Below are 26,708 nucleotides of genomic sequence, written 5' to 3'. Positions count from 1 at the left end.
TTTGAAATAGTTTATTTTTACGTTGAATAGAATTTAAGCAAAATTTAATATTTAAAAAAGGAAAAAGAAGGCAATGACTTTCTTACGGGATAAAACCGACCTTCCATTTAGAAACCGAGGAGACCCGAACTTTTCCGACATTTTTCGATTACTCGCTTCCAGGTTCCACTCTATCTCTCTTTCGGCCCTCTGCACTCTCATATCATGGAAAGACAGGATTTTCTTTAACAGCACTGAAAAGCACGAAAGAAAAGAGTTCTTACACAACAACAGCAACTACGTAAGGTAAAGTTGCTTTGTTATTAGTGTGTTTCTCTGCTAATCGTTCGTTCGTCGACTGAAAAGTCTGCGATCGTCTGCACGTGATGAAACAAAATGGCGACCGGCTGAAGTGTTGCGTCACTAATGTCACTCATTGGTGTTGCTTGCTCTTGATGTCAGATGCTGACATCAAGACAACAATCTGTAATATGTACAAACCTGTATCAGGACATCATATTGTTTTCGTTTGTAAAATTACAGTGCTTAGGCATATGATGTGTGGTGTTTGTCAACTACACGTGGAAAGCCATGTGCACACAGGAATCGTCATATTGACCACGTAAAATTTTAATAAATATATCTCTGCGATATTTTCGGTAGCCAAGTGGTTTTCAACGAGTTTGGAAGTCTGGTGGCACCTGTAGCTACTAAAAGAATAATATTTTGGGTCCCGACAAAAATATTAACACCATCTAATCGAGATCTGACAGTACATGTACTTGAACAAATTTAATATCATGTACACTGCGGGGAGGTGCATATGTTGTGGTTAAATTTTACTCTTTGTACAATTTGGTAGTTTCTTTTGTTTTGGTACCAATAAGATTACGACAATGAAAATAAAACAAAGGAAAAAAATTTATTGTACCAAAGGTAAAATTTAACCACAACACATACAAGATCGCTATACTGCATATTTTCAATACAGGTTTATAAATAATAGAAGAATGAATTGATTTATTTTAATATTGGTTGACTGCTTCCATTTGAAAGTAAAAAAAAGGAATTAAAAATTCATAGAGCACACCAAATTAGAAGCTATTTTACTTTGATTAAATGTACCTTAGTGTAAACAAATTGCAACTGTAATTCTTTGCTGTTTTTTATACGAAAGGAGGCACAGGAGGTTTAACCCTGAAAAGCAACGATGTCAAATTCAGTAAGAAGAGGCGGCATGCTTCTGCTAATGGGAATGAAGAATCTGCCACTGAGGAGCAATACAAGACAACTAAGAACTATATATTCTTTGTCAAAAAGGTATAAAGCTCACAAAACATGTATATGAAGATAGATGTTTTGAAACACCAGAACACCTTATCGCCTGACTAGCTTCAGCTAAAGTACATTGTTAGTAACCCTAAATGTATATTTGCATGTTCTGTGTTCCAGATTTTAGTACATTCTACTTAACTTTACAAAAGTCCCTGGTCTTAACAGGTAAATGAACATCTTTGTAAGTCACTGATGTAAGGAAATTATGTGGTTCATTTCACAGCCTTCCAAGTGTTGTCAATTACCAGCTTCCTAGAGCACTATCTGTCCTGAGCCCTGCTGCCAAGGTACAATTTATTACTAATATTGTTTTGATAATGTGTTGTATGAGTGAGTGTTGAAGCTTGTCTAAAAGTCTGTAAAGGATTTCAAACGCTGGAGGGCTTCAATTATTATTTGTACACTCAGTTAAATTCTTTCTTAAAGGACTCCTCTGTAAGTCTGATGGACACCTTGTGTTGGCCCCATCCCTGCCATTTTTCAGTCATTTTACTGTATCTAAACCCTCTATAAGACAGACACCTCACCAAGACAGATAGTTGGAGCCAGTCCCAATGGTGTCCATCTTAGAGAGAGTTGAATGTAAGTAAAACAATTTATTTTTTACTGAATATCTGATAGGAGGCAGAAGTGGACGTAAAAGACCAGGAGAGTGGAGACTTTTTCAAATTCAGATTATCACAGGAAACTGTAGAGCTGTTGAAAGGTTGGATTACCTTCTGTTTACTAACATGTATCATACTTAGCATGAGATAATTATATTATTATTTGGGTTCAAATTTCTTAGCAGTGTTTTTTATTCTATATGTGTATTGCAGTTCCTCATTGATGTATCATTTTTCTTTTTAGAAAAGAAAATCAATTATCTTTTCCCCATCCAAAGTGAAACGTTTGATTACATATATGATGGTGAAGATCTTATTGCACAAGCAAGTAAGTTCTTTATTTCATATATTTCAGCCATATTCTTTCTCTTGAAAGCACACAGTTTCTTTGATCCTGTCATATTTAACCTTCTCCTACATTATTGTAAGGCGCCGAGAGCAGGCCTGGATAGGCGCTATATCAATATTTATTTATTATTATTATTATTATTATTATTATTATTATTATTATTATTATTATTATGTTGCTAGAACAAGTGTTCTAGGAAACTATATATTGCATCACTTTCAAGATCTTTTTTTTTCTAATATGTAGAGATGTGGGTAGTCTTATTAAGTTGTCTTGAAATATGTGAAGAAATGCCAAGGGGAGGTGGGGAAGGGGTGGGGGATTGAAGGGCTTATTCACTTAGTTTTAATAGTTTTTAATAAGGTATGGGAATTTCTCAGTTTGCTAGAAAAAAGAAGATATAATAATAGCAAACCATCTTTCATATTTAGTGTGGAATAGAGAAAGGGTATCACTCTATTTTATTATAAATTATTATTATATGCACCAGACAGCACCATCATCCCTAAACTTTGTATTTATTTTTTTTGATAGGAACCGGCACGGGAAAAACGGTAAGCTCAAAGTTTGCCATGATAAGAGTTATGTATAGATCTATACATGAATGTAAGCTTAATTATCTTCAAAATTGTTTTGGGTTGGCTCACAATTGGGGAGGGAGGAGGGGGGGGGGTGTTGTTTACAGGTGTCAGTGGGCCATCTATCAGTGGGTCTCAATGTGATTTGATTGTAAGCTAAGGGAACTGCAACTAGCTACCTTGTGTTTGATTGTTATGTTATTATGTTGCTTTTGCAGCTGTCATTTGTACTGCCATTAGTTGAAAAGCTTAAGTTAGAAAATCTGTCTCGCACCAGAGGACGAGCTCCAAAGGTTAGCATCAAATCTTTGTGTAAAGAATTTTCTGTTGCTTAACATCAACAATTTAATTTCGTTAAGTTTTAAGTTTTAATTTTTAATAATAAAAAATAATTTTGTTAATTTTTAATTTTAATTGAACATTGGCTCACTGTTCTCTATTGTCTTATCACACAGGTATTGGTTCTGACCCCAACAAGAGAACTTGCCAAGCAGGTAAGACATTGGCTTAAACCCTTGCCATAGTATGGCAAAAATTATTTACCATTTCTTGCTAAATATTTAGCAATTATTGGATGAGGCTGAGTATGATATGAAGAATTATGCAGGTCGAGGAGGGTCGGCTTTGGCGGATAACACCCTCCAAGATCTGCATAATTCTTCATATCATACGAAAGCCGAATTCAATATTATTGTGTTATTATTCATTCAAAATATTTCCAGAGCTCCAAGTGCACAAAATGAATTTAATAGGATATTGACAGTAGGCAAAGTACACAAATACACAACAATGCTCGCTTTTAAATTTGATTTTAATTTCAAAAACTCGGTTACCTTCATTAAATTTCTTGTCCTTTATAATGTTGATATTTAGCACTTGCTTGAAGTGTCTATTTACCGCGTTTTAAATAAAGTATTACCTACCTACCTACCTATTGAAGCTAAATCTGATGACACAAAGCGATGTTTTCGAGTACAGGTTCCATCGTTCTTGCTTACTTTCGACGTAGAATTTTCGTAAAACCCCTCCAAGTCCTCCGCTGTGGCTCAATCAGGGATCTTTTCCTCTTGAAGATACGCTTTCAAAATCAATTGACTCCCCTTCGTTGCTTTTTCTGTGTTTTGACTTTCCTTGTCTTCTAATAACTTTAAAATTTTACCTCTTCGTAATGCTCAAATCTAGCGGCCATTTTCCCGCTTTCAACCTGCTCGGCAGCAAAGCCGTTCAGTCGCGTGACGTCAGCGGTTCTTGGGAACAAGGTTGCGATCGGATAATCATCGATAATCGTCCAATAATTGGAATTTCTTCCAACTTTGGTCGGCGCTAGCCGAATAGCTGGAATTAGCTGGGGATCGAAAGCCAATCAGAAACACAGGAATATTTTGAATGAATAATAATTGAAATAACTGAGTGCTGCGGTCCCATAGAACTGATAGATTTGGTGTTTTACATTGACTTCACAGATTGGTGATGAATTTGATCATTTCAAGTCTGATCTTGCCATGCAGTGTTTGTATGGAGGGGTGTCATATGGACCACAAGGTAGAGTCAAGATACATTAAAATGTTACAATAAATAAAAAATTAATTAATCATTTGAAAAGTGACATTTCTGATTGCAGGGGTTTCAATATGTTTTGAAGTGAGCATCAGCCACTGGAAGAGTAGGCGGCTGTGATGCTGAGCTTATTGTTTGTGATGAGCTGATTGCTGTGACCAGAGTAAATGGCAACATATAATCAAGTAGCTGGCGGAATTCCAGTGGTCACCCGCTTGTTTTTAAAACCCTATGATTGGATTTGTCTTTGATCATGCTTATTATACACCACTGTAGTTGTGTTGTTGGACAAGGATTTACACAGCCATAGAAAAGTCGTGAAATCTGAAATGTGCTTTTTAGACCCAGGAGAGTCACTAAATGAAGGAAAATGGCTTCCAGCATACAGTCAAGACAGTTGTTGAATTTCAAATTTTAATGAAATTAGTGATTACTCTAAGAGAGATTTAAAAGTTAAGAAAATTCAATTTGTAATCTGTAGAAGATATTATGTCTGAGCATCATTTCACTATCATGATATTCGCTTATACTTATTTGTTTTTACTCTTGTCAGCCACGGCAATAAGAAATGGCCTTGACGTTGTTGTGGGAACACCAGGAAGAATCATTGATCACATGGTTAATGGTACTCTGGACCTTACACAGTTGAAGTAAGTATATGTGAAAGTTCTCTGTTTGTATACTGTCATGTAACATGTGGTAACATACATGTATATTTCACAGTTATTCCACGAGCGTGCGTTGGATATGAGATGGTAGATAGCCAACGAGGCGCATAGCGCTGAGTTGGCTATAACGATCTCATATCCAACAAGTGCAAGTGGAATAATTGTTTTATTAAAAACGCCCTAAAAATTGCAATATTTTAGCTCACCAGCTGTTTTCAGTGATGCATGTCAGCTACAATATTTTGTGGTCAATGGTATATGAGCTCATATACCATTGCTTGTTAACCAATCAAAACGCAGGAATTGATTGGCCAATATTGACAAGCCATTGCTAGTTTTTAATAATAAAAATAACCATAGCTCAAATCATAACTGTGTTCAAAAAATTGTTATTTATGCTGTTTGACATAATGTATGACAGTACGTACAAGAGTATAGTGCAACAAAATCATAGTGAATATACCTACATGTTTGTACATGTAATAAAATTTTAAGCAACCAAATATTTCATACCTTGCAGACATGTGGTTATTGACGAAGTTGACAGGATGTTGGACATGGGATTTGCGCAGTCTGTTGAGGACATCATTGAAGAATCATACAGCAGTTGTGAGTAAATGAAATTCCCTAACTTTTAGGCCGCCATAAAAAAATAAGTTGCAATCATGTGTTGCCTTGCCATGTTAAGATACTGAATTCAATTCCTTCACCTAGTACATGTAGCATCGGCTTTGTCTTTTGTTATTTAGCATTAGCTTTAAATGTAAACATCCTGTAAACTTATTTCAGTTAAAAGCTCTGACCAAATAGCAATGCAAGTAGACTTTCGTCTCTGTTTAGCCAGGACTTGCGTGCACGTGCACTTGTGTTGACTTGCAAACACTTGTATTGACTTGCATTCACTTTGGTAGAGATCAAATTTGCACTTTAGTTAATAAAAAATTTTCATCCTTTGGCTACCCACCGCAAGTCAATGCTTTTTTTGTAGTTTACTTCAAATGACTGATTGAATTGTGCCTCGTAGCATTTTAAATGACTTTTTGCAAACTTGCATGTCAGTTTGACCAGCCAACGCAAGTCTGTACCCAGGTTGAACTTGCGACTACTTGTGTCCACTTGCAATACCGTTTGGCCAGGGCTTCACTGTGTTTTGAGTGATGCTATCTAATTTTTCTACTATACCGATTCTGTTGTTCAGCTAGGGAAGACAAGCCTCAGACACTTTTGTTCAGTGCAACTTTACCACCTTGGGTTATCAAGACAGCCACGAAATACATGAGTGATGACAGAAAAATAGTGGATCTTATTGGAGACCAGGAAGTAAAAGGATCTGAAACTGTGCAGGTAACACAAACAGGGTATAGTGTTATTGTATGATCTTGGTAATGCTGTTTTTATCATGGCTTTACATTTTAAAAAAATCAGAAGTTAAATTTTGCCTGACAAATGTTACATGTAATTTAGAGAAGTCCTACATGGCAGGTAAAATTTAGAAAATTTTGTTCTTTTCTCTTAAAGCGGTACATGTACAATATATACAGTAAACTGTGTTTCATAACCTGTTTGTTTACATTATCTGTTAATATTTGTTTACATTACATTGTTTGTTTGTTTTTAGCACCTGGCCATCAGATGTCCGTATGAAGCTAGAGCCTCCACATTGCGTGATATTGTACAGGTTTGGGAAAATCTACACTGTATTTAGTAGTTAATAAAGGCCATACATTCCAGCATGAAGTGTCTAGGAGACTGTTACTCCTCTTGAATAAGGTCAGTGTGCAAAAAAGTGCATGTCCTGTAGCCTGGGGCTAGTGGATTTTGTGGCTGGTCCAGTAGATTTTATCCTTCACTTGCCAGATGAACAAGTGGATGTTTTTGGGGAAATTGTTGAGGCTAGTACTTTTTTCAGGCTAGTTTTTATGACTTTCAGGCTAGTACATCCTGGCTACAGTTTGCCCGAAAAGCAAGCTCAAAAATTGTATTTCTTTGCACCCTAAAGATGCTAGCCCACTGCAGTCTACTCTCCACCTTTTTGTTAAAACATAACTCTAAGGGCAGCAATGGTCAAGCCATGCTCAAGTGACAGACCTTTGCAACCTTTTGCCAAAGACACACAATCATAAGGATCCACATCTCCGACTCATTTTGCAGTTATCCCTCTGCCTCTTCCGTCCAATTAACTGACTTCAACATTTTCTGTCCATTACCCCCACTCCTAATCCCTCTTCAATAGTTCTGCTCTCAAAGCTGGCAGTTTTTGTTAGATCCCTGATTTTCTTTGATGATGCCAGCAAACCCAATAGCTTCCAGGGGAGCAGCCCGACTCAGGGCAAACAATATTCTCCATTTTATCTCTTGGTTCTTTTTTTCAATTCTCCAACTGACCATATTTCTTTTTTTTAGGTTTATTGTGGTGCACACAGCAGAACTCTTATATTTACTGAAACAAAGAATGAAGCAAGTAGTTTGGCATTGAATTCTGTCCTAAAGCAAGTGAGTAATACCGTCTCAGACCTTCCTGGTCTTATACCTGCAGTAATTGTCAATCCCCTGCTACACTGGACTGTAAGTTTATTTTGGTAAAACATCTTTTAGTTAGTAAATATATTCACATCATGCTCCCAGGGCTTTAAGTACCGTAAAGTTCCGTGTATAAGCCGCACCCGTAGATAAGCCGCACCCCCGATTTGGAAGCTCAAATTTTGGAAAAAAAAATATACAGACCATTAAGTTTGAAGTTCAAGTGAAGTTCTATTGGTAAACAAACAAGGGCAAACAAGCACGGTTTCGAAACACTGACACGGTGGTTGTTGCAATGTTTAATATAAATTAAGTCTTACGAAAGCTAAATTTCACTTGTCATACCTCCTTCTTAGTTTCAGTTCACAATATCTTAAACTTGGATGCTCTCTTGATATCATTTTTTCGAGATTATCACTTCTAAACAGTCCTGAAACACTTGTAATTCGTTCGAATCGTTCGCGAATGATGAATGCTTAGTAGCCAAGCTCTGAATTGTAGAGAGGAGTCTGGGCATTAAAAACAAACATGGCGGCATTTTCTTCGGAAGAAACCACGTTTTTATTTCAAGATTCTTGGAAACTGCTACCCGCAACAGAAAAAACTTTATGCAGAATAAGAGTTTGTTAATCCAGCAGATGTATTTGCTGTGAAGGTCAATAAAAAACCGAAGCGGTCGGCCATTTGCCTTGTGAGTATTTGCGTTTATCTTGGTGCCTTCTCGCACGCGGCGGAAAGACATGACTCGAAGTGACTGGCACGCTTCACTGCAAACAGCTTTGCAGAGGAACTAAAAGGTAGTGAACAACAACAAAGTTTTCAGGTTGTTATATGTTTATTCAATGACGTATTGAGAAGTTTTTTATGAATATTAATTAGGCCTTTGAGAACTCCAACCAGAGATGTTTCCGTAGATAAGCCGCACCCCCGATTTTTGACTTGAATTTAGAGGAAAAAGGTGCGGCTTATACACGGAACTTTACGGTACCTGAAAGCCACAAAATAACAAACTTAACTGATCTCTTGTGAATTACATTTCCAAACTATTCATAACAAGGAACCAATAATTTCAATCAATGTACAATGATGATGTAAGCAGTGCTATTTTCCTTCATGTTCAGGATACACAAGTTCTTCATGGAGACATTGCTCAGGAGCAGAGAGAGATAACTTTAAAGGTAGGCTTGTCTTACTTCTTTGCATTTTTATGATTTTCTGATTAAGGAAACCCTCCTCCCCTCCAAAGATAATATATCATATATATGCCTGCATTGCCATGTCTTCGAAACAATGAAAAGTACATTTTAAAATAAGTGAATTTGTGTCATTCAAAAAGGAGAAACCTCAAAGCTGTAAAATTAATTGCAAATTGTTAAATTAGTAAATTTCCTGATTTTCTGCTTTACTTTGGAGTTTACATGTAGGTTATTTATAAATCAGTCCCTCCATTCATTATACAGAGTTTTCGTGATGGTAAAGTACGTTGTCTGGTAGCAACAGATGTCGCAGCTAGAGGTTTGGATATTCCAGAAGTTGATCTGGTTGTTTTGACTGAACCACCTAAGGTAAGTTATAAAAATATCAGAAATTTATTCTTTATATTGTAATTTGATTGAGTCACAAGCAGGATACATCTAGACTGGAAATCATTTGTCATATTGAAAGTATTTCATTTCATGCATCTACTGGGGAGAACATTTTTCATTCAACATCATAAAACATTTTGTTGGGTTTTCTGCGGTGAAGCTAGAGTATTATGCTGGTTAGGATACACTATTTAGGTAAGTAAAGTCTACATATGAGCCTAGTGGTCCATCAGGTCGGGAATCATCCTGGTTCCCACAGCATGAAGCGACTAATAATAATAATAATAATAATAGCTTTGGTCGTGTCTTTTAAAATAACAATAAATGACTAGCTAGTAGTATTTTTACTACCCCTGGATGGAAATTATGTTAGTTCATTGCAGGGTTATCCCCCAGCATTATATTTGCTGGTAACCAATTATATACCTGGGTGAAGAGAGGCACTATGAAAGTAAAAGTGTTTTGCCACAACAAAGTGACCCTGGCCAGGATCCATGGTACAGACAGTCAGTATATACTGTATAACACCATTATAAACGTAATAATAATGTTTAGTAATAGAAAAGTGTTTGTTTGTTTATAATTCCAGGATCTTGATGTGTATATCCATCGCTCAGGAAGAACAGGAAGAGCTGGCCGTGATGGAATAAGCATCATATTCTACAAGTCAGGTCAGGAAACTCAGCTACGTGCAGTGGAAAGGAGAGCTGTGAGTATATGCTGATGTTTTGTTATTATTTTTATGACAGCAGGAACAGTCTTGTTTTTAACTCCAAGTCTCTAATCTACATAATGATTTGTCATTAATTTGTTAATTAAAACGTTTTTGCTTGACTGCAGGGAATCAAATTCAAACACATTACGCCGCCATCAGTAAATGATATTGTTGAAGCTTCAGCAGCCGATGCACAGAAGTAAGAACTTGTGGATAACTTTTTTTGAATGAATACACTCCATCTTAGCTGAGTGTAATGAATGGCTCGTAATGATTTTATTTTTGTTGTGTTAGGTTTATACAGGCAGTTGCACCTGATGTACTTGACAAGTTCCGTGATGCAGCTCAAGCGTTGGTGGATAAACTTGGTGCAGTGGATGCTGTTGCAGCTTCACTAGCTCACATCTCAGGAACAAAAGAGATCAAATCACGTTCTCTCTTGTCTGGCCGAGATGTATGTATAAATTCTGTTAGAGAGCATTTCATTAGTTTGTTGCGAGATTTTCCAGCTTGACTGACAAGTTACCATGACTACCGTACATGACTACCATATGTGACTGCTGTACATGACTACATTACATGACTACTGTACATGAGTGCTTACATAAGTGCTGTACATGGCTACCTTACATGATTACCGTACATGACTACTGAACATCAGTGCCATACATGACTACCGTCCATGTTTACCAACATAAGTGCTGTACATGGCTCCCTTACATGATTACTGTACATGACTTTTGTACTTGACAACCATACGTGACTGCTGTACATGACTACATTACATGACTACTGTACATGAGTGCTTACATAAGTACTGTACATGGCTACCTTACATGATTACCATACATGACTGCCGTACATGACTACCATACATGAGTGCCATGCATAGCTACCTTACATGACTACTGAACATCTGTGCCATACATGACTACTGTCCATGTTTACCAAAATAAGTGCTGTACATGGCTACCTTACATGATTACTGTACATATGACTACCGTACATGACTACGGTAACCATACATACCGTACATGAGTGTAGGTACCATACCTATTGTATGTGACTACTGTACACAAGTACCATACATGACTAGTGTATATGACTACCATGCAATTAATAGAGTACATATCAAAAGGTACATGTCCACAAAAACTAAAATTTATTATTGTTTATCTCTTGGTCAGAAAGTGGACCAATAGTGGGTTTGCTCTACTATTAGTAAAACACTCGGCAAACTGTCCAAATACAGAGTGCATGCTATCTAAGTGATGTACCGATAATAATTTATCTTTATCAACAATGCTCCCCTCCCCCAATCCAGGATCACACCACGTACTTACTGAGGGCTCCTGTGGAGATCCGTGGAACAGGTTACATGTGGCGTGCATTGGACAGCACCCCAGAAGTGAAAGAAGGAGTGTCATTTATGAGAATGTGTCAGGACAGACAGGTAACATTTGATGTAAAAAGTAATATCAGTTGAATAGTGTTTTCATTTGCACAGAATTCTGTGTCTGATGCTGCTGAGAAACAAGAACATGATCACCTTGCCTTGGATTTGAACATTGTGAAAAATAAACAGTTCTCTCTTGTTCTCTGCATTTAAAGTTGTTGAAATTGATTGACTCCACGTAACAAGTAATACCTGAATGTACCCTGTACGTGCAAGCCTTGCATGGAGCTTGTACATCCCAAGGAAAACACTGATACAAAGACAACCTTCCAATGTTTATTTTCCATATTGATTTCATTGTTTGATGAATTTGTTGGGTATGATAGAAGTAATATCTATGGTCTTTACCTCAACAGAGTGCAATATTTGATGTACCAAATGATCTTCAAGAAAAAATTGAGGTGAGGAAGAAGTGTATGCAACTGCTTGTGTCATGTTCTTTTAATGAGAAATACCAGTTGCTTACAATAGAGAATTTTAATGGCAATGAAGGAGCCATGAAGGAGCCATGAAGAAGGTTTGGATACCCGGTATTAATTAACATAGATATATTTTTTCTCCCTTTACTCGGTAGTTTTTGTTTTGATTGAGAAGATATATCAAACACTTGAGACAGTGTTTCATAGGCTATCCAAACACCTTGAACTTCATCAAAAATACTCTGCTGCACGTCGTCTCAGTGTTTGGATATCCTGATGTTACACTGTCTCTTGTGGTTTATATATAACTTCTAGAAACACGACCTCATTGGGTGGCACATACCAGTATAGGTATTTTAGGGGGAGTACCCCCCCCCTCCCCCTCAGGGGTTAAGATGACAAGAAAAATTAGCATGCAAAGAGTATCAAATGTTAATTTGAGCTCATTATTAATTTTATATTCTTTGTTACAGGAGTACTGGGGCAGTGGAAGAGGAGGAATCAAACTAGAAAAAATAACTGAACTTCCTGCACTGATGGAAAGACCTCAACCTGGCCACATGGGTGCAAGCAGCAGACAATCAGCTTACAAAGACAGATATGAGCAAGAGAGAGGCATGTACCAGAGAAGTGGTCAGCGGGATCAGCGTCGTGCAGGTTATGGTGGAAAGGAGTCATATAAAAGAGGGTTCATTTCTGATCGTTATGCTGGAAAAGAGTCGTATAGTAAAGGCTTCAATTCTGATAGATATGGTGCAAAAAGGAAATCAGACTTTTCATTCCGTGACAACAAGAATGAACTTAGTGATGATTTTGATGGCTGGAAGGACAATTCAGGAAGAGATTCAGATTCTTATAGGAAGTTCTAATATGCCTATAATGTACCACCTGTGCAAGAAACCCGCTAGCATGAAAATTCTCCTTACTTATCTATTATTGCACAGTACTTAACTGTACAAATTTGACATTTTTTTTAACTATTTGCTTGAACAATAATTGACAAATGGCACTAGCAGATAGTTGGAGAGCTTTTGTTTGAATAGCCACACTTACATCAACATGTAAGGATTCCATTGCTGAAGTAGCCTGCATAGCAAGTGTTCGCATACAAATAAAGAGTTTAAAATACTGCTTTTTAATTTCTCCATGATTTGTACAGGAATGCTTGCTATGAAGGCTGTTGCTGAAGTTTTGACTCCAGAACGAAAGAGGCTAATTGCTCGTTTTCATGAGTTTATTTGCTCTCATTACACTGTATTTTATATTTTGTAGACTGAAAAGACATTTGCATTATTTAATCTACTGTAAGACTTGTTGTCTCTGAGACAACATCCTTCTGACATTACAATTTATTTATAATTATTTGCTGGAATTGGATGGTACAATGGCAGAAACATAAGCCTTTATCATGTGGTGTTTTTAATTTTCATTTTAAAACAAGAAAAAGCTGTAATATTGTTAATGTTTTATGTTTGTACTAATTTATGATGAATACATCTTATGTTGCTGCATGCCAATTTTTTTGTTCAGTTTTTGGCATCCTTTGTTGGTATTCCCAACTGCTTGAGCAGCTGATAATGAGCTTAGAGCCACAATGTGTGTAGTTTATAAGAGTTTAACTTTTATTACTGCCCTCCAGAGTAACTTGGTTTGTTTTTGGGCAAGGAGAGATTAACCGGCATAACAATGTTTAAAAGAATTTAATCAAGAACTTTATTTTTTGCAAAGCAAGAACAGAATTTGCACAACTCTCTTCAGGTGTTGTGAAAATGGGGAGATTTTATAATAATTTGCTGTTTTGATGATGAATTTTTAAATTACTGAATAACTAATGAATGCAGGGCTTGATCATAACTCTGTTCAAATCTATAGAAAATAGTGAATGAAAACCACTCTGAGAACAAGATTGTAATATTTAAGTATATTACTCAGATTGGTTTTCATTCTGTATTTCTTACACCTGTGTTCAGGGAATGGATCAATAAAAAATCCAGAACATGAAAATGTACATTTTGTGCTCATTTTGCTTCATACAGTATACTTGGCCTTTCTTTTGTTTTATTACTGTGTATTTTTATACTCTGTCCATTTTTTTGTGTGATGACTAAAATCACATTTACTTTCATCTTCTCTCCAACTTCTTGAATTTGGCTTCTGCAAACAAAATATAAAATGACACTTGTTTAATAATTAGCAAATTATTATAAGCAGTTGCCACGGTGATGTTGAACCCCAGTCAATTAATTAATCTTAAAGACAGAGTTGTCAAAATGACTTCCGTCGTTTTTGGATTGAATAACTTGTAACGGTACAAGAATGTACCATGTGACGTGTCTGGAAAACGGAGGAACTTTTAACAGCAATAACAATGGACCTTGGATTAGCAAGTGTTTAGGTCATGTGACTGAAGACCATGACAAATTTGTAAGTACACACTGAAATGATGTTGAATGAAACTAAAAATTAAAATTATTTCTTTTCATGGTTTCCCTAAATCACTTGATGTCCCCCAAGGCAGAATGTCTGAGAAACGAAGGGAAGTGCTATCCCTGGTGGCAGGGGTTTATGGTTGTTGATTTACTTCTTTCTAAGCAACAATGGCCATATATATTAGTAACTAAGGCAATTAAGTCTGAAAATACAAACCTAATCTCTTGGAATATGCATCCAATCTGTACGCTGCTTGTTCAAGGCTTGCAACACTTTCTTCTACTTTATCAATCTGCTCCAAATAAGGCTCCAGGCTTTTATCTTAAAGCAATAATTAGACAATAGTTCACCAATTGTTCTTTTCTTTCACTTTGACTGTTGCTGTGACTGTTGTTGACAGTCAATAAAATAAACTAGGCCACTAGGCTTATTTATTTAAGAAAACAGATGACATTTCACAGCCCTTGCCATTTAATATCATTAACAATGTAACGTCTGTTTAAGCCTAGTAGCTTGCAGGCCAAAGTTCATCCCAGTTTCCAAAAGCATTTATATAATAAACTTCCCCCTACCTAGCCTCCCACGCAGTTGTTCTTAGGAGCGATCGTGTTTCACTCCTCCCCACTAACGCCTGCTTAACCGAGGCCAACATTCCTTTCCCATTGTTTTACTCGCCAGACAACCTACCAATGACCATGGAGGTATTGTCTGTCGGTGAACAATTATAATGATCGCGGAGATGCGGCATGAGGGCTTGAAGTACAGTATTTCACTTTAGTTATGCATCTTACGGTGGCTAAAACACCGGAAAAAATTATCGATTGGAATAATTCAAGTGCTTTTTGTGCAACGCTTTGATTAAGTCATCTGCTGGAAGGGTTAGAAGTTTTGGGAAAAGTGCAGTCGATCTTCCTCGCCTACATATACATATAGTCCAATCTACAATCTGTGAGAACATCAACAAAATATCGACACAGTGGATCCGTTTTACTTCAAAGAAGAGATCTCTCCAAGTCAATAAACCGAAGGGTAAAACAACAATGAACCAACCAAGTTTAGAGCTTCGAAATAGTGACCACAATAATATAATTCACAGCGCGGCCGCGATTCTTAAGGTTGAATATTGTGTTAAAAGGCTAGCTTTGTATTTTTTCCCGTCGATAGTTTGACGGTCCTTCATTTTTAGGGTTGCGAGAAATATTTTTCCTTCGAGGAAACGCATTTAAAATGATAAATGAACCACGCACCAAATATATTTTCTCGAACGGCAAAATCCCAACGGAGCCAACGATCGAATCGGTGAGACTGTCGAACAGCAGAGGACAAGTTTGATATAAAGCAGGCAATAAACCATCGCCAGCAAATTCAGAAATTGCTTTCATCTGAATGAATTTAAGCGAAACATCCTAAACTGGGAAGCACACGGTGCTAAACAGCTCTCTCGTACCGCGAAGAGCGGCTTGCAGTCAAGGTCAAGGTCAACCCTCCGGATTTTAGTAGGTAAAATATGATTGGCTGAGCGGCGGAAAGGAATGTTGACCTCGGTTAAGCAGGCGTTAGTGGGGAGGAGTGAAATATGATCGCCCCTAAGAACAACTGCGTGGGAGGCTCCCCCCTACCTGGATGGGATGCTAGTCCATCGCAGGGATATATAGCCATTTGTATTCTTGGGTGGAGAGAGGCAAGTCTTGCCCAAGAACACAAACATACATTAACGTAAGATCTTACATTTCTTGTCCAACTCCTCCATGACTGTGATGAGTGTCTTTGCAGTGTTGGACATTTCACTGTATTTTGTAACTGTCAACTTGTTCAGCTTTTCAAGAAGAACATAGTCCTGTATTGAGCCTGGAAAAACACCACAAGCAAATATAAATGACAAAATGGTAAGTGAATACATGTTACTACTAAATTTTGTCAATTCCCACAGCCTTCTCCCTGTTCATTTCATAAGGTTGCCTCTGTACTCAAGGCATGATTCTGGCTGAAACAACATTGACGATGGGGGAAAGAAAAGCAGCCCTAGTTCCCTTGAACCTTTAATCTGCTCTAATGTGTCAGGAAAATGAAAATTGTAGTAGTATATGGCTGAATTCTCAGCAAAAGGAGGGTTTTGAATAACAAATTTAATATCTGAATGTGAAAGCATCAAATTTTCTGACCATCAATAGCGTGATTCTTACCAGCTAGTTCACCGTTCAAGTACTCTGTTATCTTTCCGAAAGCCTCCCTGCAGCAATCTTTCAAAGACAGAACTTCGGCGCCAGAAGCTTGCGGTTTATCTATTCCAGAAGGCTCTTCTAACACAGATTCAGACGATAACTCTGTTGGATCTGTAGCTATGTCTTTCTCGCCACTTATGGCTTCGTCTTTTTGTGCTAAACTCTGTTCATTTTGTTCTGTAGTCTCCGCCATATTGAATCTGAGGACTGGAACCCAGACCCTTCTCTGACAGAACTGCAAAGTCGTTGAAGAGGTAGCCTGAGTATCAGGCTTTTCTAAGGGGTAGGGGGAAAAGGAAGGAGCGCGGACGGAAAGAAAAGCCTGACACAGACGCTTTAATTCCAGTTTTCCACCCCTCACGGCGTGATAAGCGTCAACCAATCAAATTCATTTCCGGTTGTCACTTGCGAAGCCGGACCAAGATATAACTGATAAGACACAATACATCTTGCAACAATATTTATAATGCAGATCCCGGCATCAATAAAATGCAAGTAATCAACGTTTTCACGGAACATATCTCTTGTCCTTACACGGCGAAAATTTCGAGAGTTTAAAGTATATCTTACAAATAGAATTGAGCAAAAACAAGCTAGCAAAACATGTGGCAAAGAAGTGTGAAACAGACAGGAAACCACGCAGCGCAGACAATTATGCAATGACCTTTAGACATTTCCTTGGCCACAATCTTACGGCTCTATTTAATACATAATGCCTCTAAATAAAACAGTGCCCCTCAGAAAGAAGTGAGAAGCAAATACGTCGAAAAACCGAATTTAACACAGAACGGCAAGGGTACGTACAAATGTCACAAACGTAGGCCCTTCACCTTTATTTTGCTAAAACTCCGAGGACGTCGACTTTCCGTTTCACAAGCAGCTTTCGAGGCATAATTTCTGTCCTCTATTACGTCTAATTCCAGCAAAAACTGTAGAGCGCCTTTACGAGCCGTTTTGAATTCGTCGCCTTCCATAAATACACTGAAATAACGCTGAATAACGTCGAGCGAAGTTTTCGCTCACTGTTCGTTCGCGTGGACATCAGTTCATTGAAGACGCCGTTATGTAATTTTTATTTCCGGTGGTGTGACGTCAGGGCCCATTGTGAATTACCCAATCAGCGCCACATCCAGAATCTGGATGTTTGACATGACCCAATCAAAGCGTTTGTGTCAGGCCTTCCTCTCCTCTTTCCTTCCCTACCCTCCCCCCTCCCCTTAGGAAGGCCTGATACTCAGGTTATTGAAGAGGGGGTCCTCTGAACTCTGAAGTGGGGGTAAAGAATCCCATTTCCAGGGCAAATTTTGCTTAAATCCCATTTCCCACCCTCTTTTTTTGCAATTTTCCAAATCCCAGTCCTATTGTATATTTGCTTGTGATTCCCAGTCCCAGTGACCCAAATCCCATCAGGCCCAGCGAAAATTTGCCCAAATCCCAGTTCCCATTTTACCCCTTCTAGTCCCTTGTTCCAAGGTTCTTCTTGCTTGGCCTATTCCCAACCATCTTGTTCGTTTTGTGTTTGTTTGTTTGTTTTTTCATCCTGGATTTTTTCGATAAGTGCCCCTTCTGATCACCTTTATAGTTACATGGGAAATAAATGATGATGATGAAAACGACAATCATACATTAAAATGGCTAAAATATATTTGTGAAATATGTTTGCTTCCTCTTTTCAGCTGCAGAAGTGAAACACTTCCCCAAGGAAAAAGGTTATGGGGGAGGGGTAAGAAGTCTTCAACTGAAGATGGGAGAAATGAAGGTGGCAAATAGGTATGGAAATCCAAAAAAGAACAAGGAGAAAATTATAAGGAAAAATCCTGCAGCATTGTATAAAATTTTGCAAAAGACCAAGATATGGTGGGAACTGTAAGTAAAAGGTACTAAAAGCTGAACATTAACAAACCTGCCCTCCACCTGGGCAGATCCAGAAAATTCAGAAAGAGGGGGCCAAGGTAACTGTGGCAAGAGTGCAAGCACCCCCTCCCCCTCTCCACCACCCCCTCCCCCCTCTCCACCACCACCCACCAATGAAAAATTCAAATTCGCAGGAATGTTACTTACAGAATTCTGGGGTTCATTGTGACCGAAAGTTAAGGCTGCAACCCCTTCATTTTTTCCTCTAAACAAACCATTGTTTTAAAAATAATATAAAAAGCCTGTTGACCATGCTATGTAGTAGAATTTGTATATCAGGGTTCAGGAATGAAGTAAACATTTGGTAGGGTGAAGAATAGGAATGTCACACAATAAAAAAGGCCAGCTGAAGCAGTGTTTATCTTTATTTCTGTTGATTATTATTTTTTCTATTTGTGTTTTCTATTTTACTATATCCTCTTCTTTGTGGCCGTTTGCTTGAGTTTTTTGAATAAAAAATGCTCTTGGGATTCATCTCAGTATTTTTTATCATCATATACACAACCTATAACAACAGAGAGTTTCAAGGGATAGGCATAAGCTTAGAGATTCCAACCCTCCCGATTTCATCAGAAGTATCCCGATTTGAAGCGTTGCCTTCCGCGCTACCGATTTTTATCATGATGATTTATCATGAAATTCTGAAGACAAGGAAAAAACTGCTTTTGTTTAGTACTTTTTTTGCGATCTGAGTGTAACAACAATAAAGAAAAGCACCAAAAATGTTTGGGAAATATATAAAGACCTTATAGACTAGCTCAGAAAATTAATGATGTCAAAATGGAACATGCCCCCAGACCCCCCAAGAGGCCCACATCTTCAGCACTAAAAAGTACGCCCTATTTTCCTTCACAAAGGGTTAAAATCTCTGTAAGCAATTTTGGTTTTGTCAGGAAAACATGGAGTCATGAAGTGTTTCAACTCGGTACTGCTGGTCTTGTTTTTTAACCTGTGAAGAGAGGTAAAATATTTATTTAAAATTATCTGGTATGATAAATTATAGAAAGAAAGATGTAAATAAACTACAGAAGGCTTTCGACACACGTCTCTGAAAGGAAAGAAAAATAGTTATTTCTACATTAGTCAATTACTGACTTCATAAAACTTAGCTAGATTCATTGAAATTAAAATATCATTCACAAACAACATGCAAATTTTAAGTAATGTACATACCTTTAAATTTTTCATTTCTTCGTACTCAGGGTCATCTGTGGGAAGTTCATGTCTGCACATGGGGCAACTGTTAGTCTGAAAAAGAAAGGTATGAGTCTGAAACACTAAAGCAACCCTCCAAGTTAGGACCTTTTTAGTCGCCATGGCGACTAAAATTTTGGAGCTGGTTGAGAAGAAGGATTCAAAGCTTGAGCCTAATTTAGCGACTAAAATTTTACACTGGCAACCAAACTTGAGCAGTCGGTGGCCAATTGGCCACTAAAGAAAATAATAAACTTAGGGGTGTAAGGGCAGTCTTAATTCTCTCAATTTTCCTTGGATAGAAATATTTATAAAATATTATTGTCATTCTCTAGCCATGTGAATCTTGTCGTTGACAGTCACCCATAGACTGAGAGGGGTAGGTAAGTAGCCCATCAGGCTAGAGCTAATCCCTATTTGCGTGGCATGAAGTGCCTAGAAGTATTTATACTCCTCCCTGGATCAAATGCTAGTCCATTACAGGGTTACCCCCAGAATTAATTTTGCCAGTACCCATTGCACTATGAGATGTTAGTGTCTTGCCCAAGAATAAAGTTATTATTAAGTTATTTATAAAGTTGTTTATAAAGTTATTCATTCATTCAAGAACACAATGCAGTGAACATGGCAAGGGCTCAAACCTGGACTGCTTGATCTAGAGTCCAGCGCATTAACCGTCAGGCCACTGAGCCTGCTACAAATAGAGAACTGTCAGATTATTACCTTTGATAACCAAGGCAGAATGCAACTCTGATGGAACATGTGATCACAAGGAAGTTGCTTGACTTTTTCACCAATCTAACATGAAGTAACAAACACATTTATACTGAGAAGATTAATAACAAAGCAGGAGGTTAAACTTCATTGTATGGCTTGACGAACCACAGTTCAAAGGGCACTGGTAGGGGTGGTGAATGGTCCTTCAAAAAATGTGTGTCTCGCAAAATTTAAGGCAAATTTCAGGAGTCTCGTCGTCTCGAATTTTTCTTTGACGCCTTCTTGGAGTCTCAATTTCTTTTGCAAGGCTAAAAAGGTTTGGGCTTGCAGAAAAGATATCAGTCTTGCCGTCTCGCAAAGTCTCGCATTTACCATTTGACACCCATACTGGTGCTTCTCTCCCCTTAAATAAGGTATAAACAACCACTGAGGAATAAGAAATCTGATTGCAAGTATACCACCCTCAGTGATTGGTCATTATATTCTAGTGGTATAGGTGGATAACATGGACTCAATGTGCATTGGATAGACGCTTTTAGATGTGTGCATTATTTACAAAACAAAACATGCACCTGAGGGCATTGATGAGTAATATGAGAACATACATGTGAATTTTTGAGAACACGACAGAAGTGAATAGAGAAGCACAAGGTGAACCTGAGTGCTTCTCAGACTTCTCAAGTGCACTTAAAAATTCTCAAGTACATATATAAATCAACACTGCACAAGGAACAAGTTTTTTTTATTTTTTCTATAAAATGCTAAAAAAAAACTGTGCACACTCAAATTCAATAAAGCATGCACATGAGATAATCATAGCGTGTGACATGTTGACTCAGTTGTTGTAGCAAGCAATAACTTGTGATTGAAATTGGCCAGGGAGTTAATAAGAGGCACCCACCTTATATTCCGCTTGACAAATGGGACAGGAAGAGCCTTTAACTGAAAAGCAGCAAAATATTACACCCATTAAATATTACAGATACAAATATCACCAAAGTCTATATCTAAAAGAAGAGTATAAATTCTGAATGAAAAGGTAATAATAAAGGTATAGTTATTAGAAACTGCTGCAAAACTTACCGACATGTTCAGCGGTTATGGGTACGGCTGGTAAAGACTCAACAACTTCTTTAGAAGCTGGTGGTGCCCCAATCATATCAAATGCTGCTCTTTTTAAAAGAAATGAGGAAATGATGCAATAATAATAATGATGATGATAAAAGTACTAACTCCTCTTACTTTAAACCATATCCACCAACACATTTGCACTCTTGGATAATACATATATATACCAGTATATTTTTTACTATCAATGGCATCATATGGCGTTATTTGCCCAAAATCAGTTGTTGTTACATTTCTGTACTTTCTTGATTGTTACAACATTGAGCTGGTAGTCTCGGAAGTCATTCTAGGTTTTGATGATGATGATGATGATGATTTTGTCATTGATATACTTACAGTTATGATTATCAAACTTATGGAGGGGGACATGGGGGTTTGCAGTGTTGCAGTGTTGCTGATTTTTTTTATGCGGTGTTGCCGTAAATAAAATTTTATCTTACAGTGTTGCGGTGATCTCAAACTCTGCAGTGTGCGATGTTTGTGTTTTTAAACCTATGGTGTTCGGTGGAACGAAATTATTAGCGGTGAACATTACGGTTTCTTGTCTAAAGGCCGATTTACACGGTACGATTTTGTCGCATGCGACAAACTTACGACATGCGACAAAATCGTACTATGTAAATCATTTAGCTCTGTTATCTTCGTTAATCCGTCCTTATTTGATAAAAACACATACCATATGTTTAATTTGTAGCAAAATACAGTCAAATATTGTCTAGTTAATCTTTAACCTAATCCTAAGACGTTTTCATTGATAAGTAACTTGATTATATTGCGGTGACGGTGTTTTGTCAAATTTTCTTGCGGTGATGCGGTGTTTGTGTATTATTATTGCGGTGATGTGGTGTTCAGGGTCCCCCCATGTCCCCCTCCTTAAGTTTAATAATATTGAATGGGATAGAAAGTATTGACTGCATGAAGGAAATGCTCCCAAATATCTGTCCTGAAACATTGCATCATGTGAACACAATGGATTTTAATACACGATTTGCATGTTAACAAAGGACTTCCAGTTTGCTGGTTGTCACTATCTTTACTTGTTAGCAGTATATAAAATACCTGGCAATTTCAAGCATATCACTGGGAGACAGAAGCAACCTGCGAGTCAAAACACAAATCCACATATTAAATTTAAGCTTATATATGACGTACGTCTCTTTTCAAATTTATGTGATTTTAATATTACCACAAGAAAAACCATCGTAAATGTAATAGAACCAAAACTTAGAACCAATAAAATGATAAATTTACTATACCTTGCGAGCTCAAGATAGAAATCAGGATTGTTTCTTCGGTCTGTAAGTTCGTGCTCGTCAAAATAAGACGCCATTTTGAATTTTTTTATGGCTCAGCAGCAAAGTGTATTACTATGATAAAGGAATTAAATGCTCGAAGTATAGAAGTCTCACAAACTTTTAGCCCAGTGTACCCTTTAGTCTGTTGATCGGACAGGAATCTGCCTTAAATGGCAACAAAGAAATCAGAAAATATCCACTGGAAAATTCACAACATGTCCGGCCATCGGCTAAGCAGAGTTTATACTTCATGTATGTAACATTGTTTAGTCGTTCCTCGTTCCCAGGGACACAGGTTATTCTTGCTCCCGGTAAACGAAAGCCCTCTATCTGGGCATCCAAACTTCATGAACTATAAAAGCGCCACCGATGAAACATTTCAATGTCACAAATGAATAGCTTTAGTCATTTTTTAATAAACGATACCTCTCTCTCTCTTCTCTTCTCTCATGTTCACTATTCTCTGCACTGTGCTATTCTCTATTTTCCAATTGCCCATAATGCACTTTGTTTGCCCCTCCCCAAATTTTGCATTAACTATTATTTTGGAAATATGAGAAAAATAGAAAATGTCTGATTAGGAAAGCTAAATTGTGGTAAATTGTGATTAGCTAATCTTCCTAAAAGCCACTGTTGCGGAGCTGGAGATACGTTGAGTCACGACTGAAAAAATGACTGCGAGCGAGAACTCGTGGAAATATTGAGGTACAAAAGGTTATCGTTTATCTTAAACGACTCAATTAAGTTCCAATAAATATGTGCTCCTAGCTAATTGCGCCATTCTTTAAATTTTCAGACGTCGCACCTAAAATTGGCGATTGAAAAATACCTCATCTTGTTTCATCCAGCTCACGAGAGAAACTTTCATCGATTAAATTGGATGTTTCCATTTATATCTGTTATGAAAATCTGGCCTAATTTTGGCAAATAAACGATCAGGATAAACGATGCAGAGCTAAAACATATATTTCAGTCAAAGAATTCGAAAGAATGGATCTTTTGCCATCTTTTGATACGGCTGATTCGCCGCATACCATTTAGGCATTGATGAGAGGATTCAATTTAGCGGCCTCTTTCCACGGAACTAATCTGTAACGAGATGATCACGTGTCACACTCACGTCAGGTAAAGTTCACTTTGTCACTTGCCCTGACCGGGCTTACAAGAGTAGTAAACCTTTGGGTCATTTCATGCTAAAATTGAAACCTAGGGGTTTCATTTGCTTGGGGTTGTTGATCAATCAGTTCATTTGTTTTATTCTCATTGCCTACACGTCTGAAAATGTATAAAGATTTCTTGAGGAGAAATAAAGGTTTGGTCACTGTTGCTGAAAGCTCAGAAGAGGTCAGAGCCAGTCATTTAAACAAGCATTTACATGTAAATGACTATCGGTAGGCCTCAGCTACTTGGTGAGGCGAAAGGCCTCAGATGATCTTGGTGAGGCCTGTCTAAATTATGGACGAGCTCACTGGGACTCGGGCAGTCTTTATATTACACAATCAATTGTGCAAGTGTAATTTTACTACACGTATGAAAGGTACCTGGTTAGAGATATACTTTGATCTTTACTAGCCACGAGTAAAAGTACTATCACACTAGTTATCTACGAGCGTTTAGCTCCAGTCCACACACTTTTAGCTGTAGCGCCAGTGACTGAGCACTTTGACTGATTGGCAAATTCTGCTTGTCTTTTTGAGTGAGATCAGAAGTAAATTAGAGTTATTAATTAACTGTTTGTTTCGCATTTTTGCTTTGTCTTTCGCCCGTTTCTGCCGTGTTTTCCAACTTTTACGCGTAAGGTTAATTGAAGCCAGGTGCGAGTGGCTTTTCGTTAGAAGTGACACTTGTTGTTAACATCAAAAATGTTAATAGCTTTGGAGTATCGTGAACGAACTTAATAAAATATTTAAAGTCTCAAATGGAAAAGAGATATTGGTTTCAGTTTTCCAAAAAGCACGTAATGGACGAGACTTTAAATATTTAGTTCATTTTTGTCTCTCCCGGCCACGTGACAGTGATATATTTAACCCTGTTTATAGTGATCCTAAGTATTTTTAACATAGCCACGTATCGCGTGCATGGTTACTAATTGCTCTCTCCAAAACTCGTCCTCCCCCAGAATAATCTCCTTTCCATTCTGTAACATTCTGTTTGAAGTCAAAGGAGCGTCGATGCGAGCAAACAGACCTGCACGACAGATGAGATCTATGCCGTGCAATTGCCTCAAAAAGCACGGTCAAATAAGAATTGTTGAAAGATATAGCGTTTTCAGTGGTGTTAGACTCAGTCTTATTTTTATGTAAAAAATCCCTTGGAGTTTCTTCTCTTCAATTCTTCGCTTTGCCGTACCTGTCCTACTGTTTACGTGTGAGTCCATTCTCTAATTAACCTTCTTCACCAGGTGCTAAGCAGAGTTCGTGGTAAACGTGAGGTTTAGCATGCAAGAGTTTAATGGTCCCGGAGTATGGCAGCTGATAACTACATGAAATATTTATATCCTCTAATGGAAAAGATATCACTGGTTATTTTCTGACATATATTGCCTCAGGGCACGCAATAGAGAAAAAAAATTGTGGATAATTGAATCTATTTTCTTTTTTTTTCTTCCAAACATTAGACAAAGTTAATTTGCTTAGAGGCAAATCTAGAAATACACGAGAAACGAACGCTAGCTAAAAACTTGATTTTGTTCCCCTGGTAACAGTTTAGACCCAAACGCATCAATAAATATATTTTTCAGTCTATACAGTGTTGTTATTGTGCGTCAGTGCAGCTCCTACAGTCCACAGATGTTCAGCTGCCTACCTTTTACTAAAGAGTTTTGCTGGCTTAGCACACTTATCAATCATGAATATTTGGTGAAATGGATTTGCTCACCGGCCATTTATTTGAATAACTTGGTTTAAAGAGCTTTTATTAATACAGGTCATCCAAATGCTATCCTTTTAGATACTGCCTTTTTGTGTATAGAGGCGAGTCAGCCTCGGTGAGACAAAATCTATATATAGAAGTTTTCGTTCGATTGCTCCGGATTTACAATATACTAATACTAACTTAAGAATTCAGTTCCAGTTTTTGTAATCGCCGGGCAAGTAGAAAAATGAAGTCGTCTTTATCTTACCCTGATTATTCTACAAAAGATCGAAGGGACTTTGCTAGCAATTACTTGGAGCCAGTCAGTCGTTATCTCTATAGGTTTTGGGTAGTTCCATCAGCTGAGTCTAACACTTGTGTGATATCGCGTGATATCGCAAGTTTCCCTTTCGGCCATCATATAATTGACAATTAGACTTCTAGAAATATGGGCCATTTATAGAACGAAAGTAACGGGGCATTTAGCAAAGATTCTCTTTCATAGCCGATTTTATGATCACACGTTCCGTCAATTGAATCAATCACTTGTGTCGCGTGATATCGCGGGATTTTATTTGGCGTGTTATACCGTAAGAAGAGAACGCGGAAAAAATAAATGGAAGAGTTTCTTCTCGGCCATCTAGTTGACAATTAGACTTCTAGAAATATGGACAAGTTTAGAGCGGATATTTCGATCAAGTTTCCAGCTGAGTTTCGTCAACTGAATCTAACACTTGTGCGAGAGTTTTGTCGATCTGGTTTGTTATACCGTAAGAAGAGTAGGCAGCCACCAACGTGATAATTAGACTTCAAGAAATATAGGCCATTATAGAGCGCAGGTGCCTGAGAATAAGTTCTATAAATTAATAGTGAATTTTAGTGTCAAAAAGAGCCGTCATCGAGTCCTTCCTTTCCGCAATGTTTCGAATGGGCGCTCTGTCTTCCGCCTGGCAGAGAAGGAGTTCATCATTACAAGTCATGCAAATACTCTCTACATACAACAATATAGTTCTCGATTCTATTCTTGTACAGCCGGCCCTAGCTCTGCTGCTGGGGGTGGGGAGGGTGCGTGTGCACGTGTGCATGTTGGAAATGGGAGAGGGGTAGGTGTGAAATGGATCAACACTCATTAGTAGGAAGGCGGCGGGCCAAAAAACGACTATCAAAGGTTAGTAGGGTCGATATGTT

The 26,708-nt window shown here is 37.7% G+C and overlaps 3 protein-coding genes across 3 annotated transcripts; 1 reads left to right on the top strand and 2 right to left on the bottom strand.

Annotated features, from left to right (window-relative positions):
• Window positions 1–176: 176 nt before the first annotated feature.
• Window positions 177–13,771, top strand: LOC144665148 (nucleolar RNA helicase 2-like). Its single transcript, XM_078526318.1, has 22 exons — window positions 177–285; window positions 1,157–1,299; window positions 1,538–1,601; window positions 1,936–2,020; window positions 2,164–2,247; window positions 2,803–2,822; window positions 3,065–3,139; window positions 3,302–3,340; window positions 4,310–4,388; window positions 4,957–5,053; window positions 5,592–5,680; window positions 6,270–6,415; window positions 6,690–6,749; window positions 7,475–7,564; window positions 8,713–8,769; window positions 9,052–9,156; window positions 9,767–9,886; window positions 10,018–10,091; window positions 10,187–10,346; window positions 11,217–11,345; window positions 11,705–11,749; window positions 12,241–13,771. Exons 2-22 carry the CDS (start codon window positions 1,190–1,192, stop codon window positions 12,634–12,636), a joined length of 2,124 nt encoding a protein of 707 aa, XP_078382444.1. The 5' UTR covers window positions 177–285; window positions 1,157–1,189; the 3' UTR covers window positions 12,637–13,771.
• On the bottom strand, window positions 12,984–16,686 carry LOC144665164 (biogenesis of lysosome-related organelles complex 1 subunit 2-like). Its single transcript, XM_078526337.1, has 4 exons — window positions 16,381–16,686; window positions 15,926–16,045; window positions 14,414–14,518; window positions 12,984–13,921 (listed from the first exon to the last, which is right to left on the bottom strand). Exons 1-4 carry the CDS (start codon window positions 16,610–16,612, stop codon window positions 13,890–13,892), a joined length of 489 nt encoding a protein of 162 aa, XP_078382463.1. The 5' UTR covers window positions 16,613–16,686; the 3' UTR covers window positions 12,984–13,889.
• Window positions 16,687–17,685: 999 nt separating this feature from the next.
• LOC144665165 (E3 ubiquitin-protein ligase RNF181-like) lies at window positions 17,686–23,135 on the bottom strand. Its single transcript, XM_078526338.1, has 7 exons — window positions 22,629–23,135; window positions 22,432–22,470; window positions 21,328–21,416; window positions 21,146–21,186; window positions 20,251–20,325; window positions 19,507–19,581; window positions 17,686–19,282 (listed from the first exon to the last, which is right to left on the bottom strand). The coding sequence occupies exons 1-7, from the start codon at window positions 22,700–22,702 to the stop codon at window positions 19,223–19,225; spliced, it is 453 nt and encodes a 150-aa protein (XP_078382464.1). The 5' UTR covers window positions 22,703–23,135; the 3' UTR covers window positions 17,686–19,222.
• Between the last annotated feature and the right edge of the window lie 3,573 nt (window positions 23,136–26,708).

This window comes from Oculina patagonica, chromosome 9 (assembly GCF_052425735.1).
Source record: "Oculina patagonica isolate OP01 chromosome 9, crgOcupat, whole genome shotgun sequence".
NCBI lineage: Eukaryota > Metazoa > Cnidaria > Anthozoa > Scleractinia > Oculinidae > Oculina > Oculina patagonica.
This window is presented reverse-complemented; position numbering and strand designations above follow the sequence as displayed.

Coding starts and splice junctions, on each gene's coding strand:
- LOC144665148 (XM_078526318.1), top strand. CDS start 1,190: ATGTCAAATTCAGTAAGAAGAGGCGGCATGCTTCTGCTAATGGGAATG. Junction 8,770..9,051: donor AGAGAGAGATAACTTTAAAG/GTAGGCTTGTCT, acceptor TTCATTATACAG/AGTTTTCGTGATGGTAAAGT. Junction 9,157..9,766: donor TTTTGACTGAACCACCTAAG/GTAAGTTATAAA, acceptor TTATAATTCCAG/GATCTTGATGTGTATATCCA.
- LOC144665164 (XM_078526337.1), bottom strand. CDS start 16,612: ATGGCGGAGACTACAGAACAAAATGAACAGAGTTTAGCACAAAAAGAC. Junction 16,046..16,380: donor CTTGAACGGTGAACTAGCTG/GTAAGAATCACG, acceptor GTGTTTTTCCAG/GCTCAATACAGGACTATGTT. Junction 14,519..15,925: donor GGAGGAGTTGGACAAGAAAT/GTAAGATCTTAC, acceptor TATTGCTTTAAG/ATAAAAGCCTGGAGCCTTAT.
- LOC144665165 (XM_078526338.1), bottom strand. CDS start 22,702: ATGGCGTCTTATTTTGACGAGCACGAACTTACAGACCGAAGAAACAAT. Junction 19,582..20,250: donor TTCTGCCTTGGTTATCAAAG/GTAATAATCTGA, acceptor TTTCTTTTTCAG/ACTAACAGTTGCCCCATGTG. Junction 19,283..19,506: donor AAGAAATGAAAAATTTAAAG/GTATGTACATTA, acceptor CTCTCTTCACAG/GTTAAAAAACAAGACCAGCA.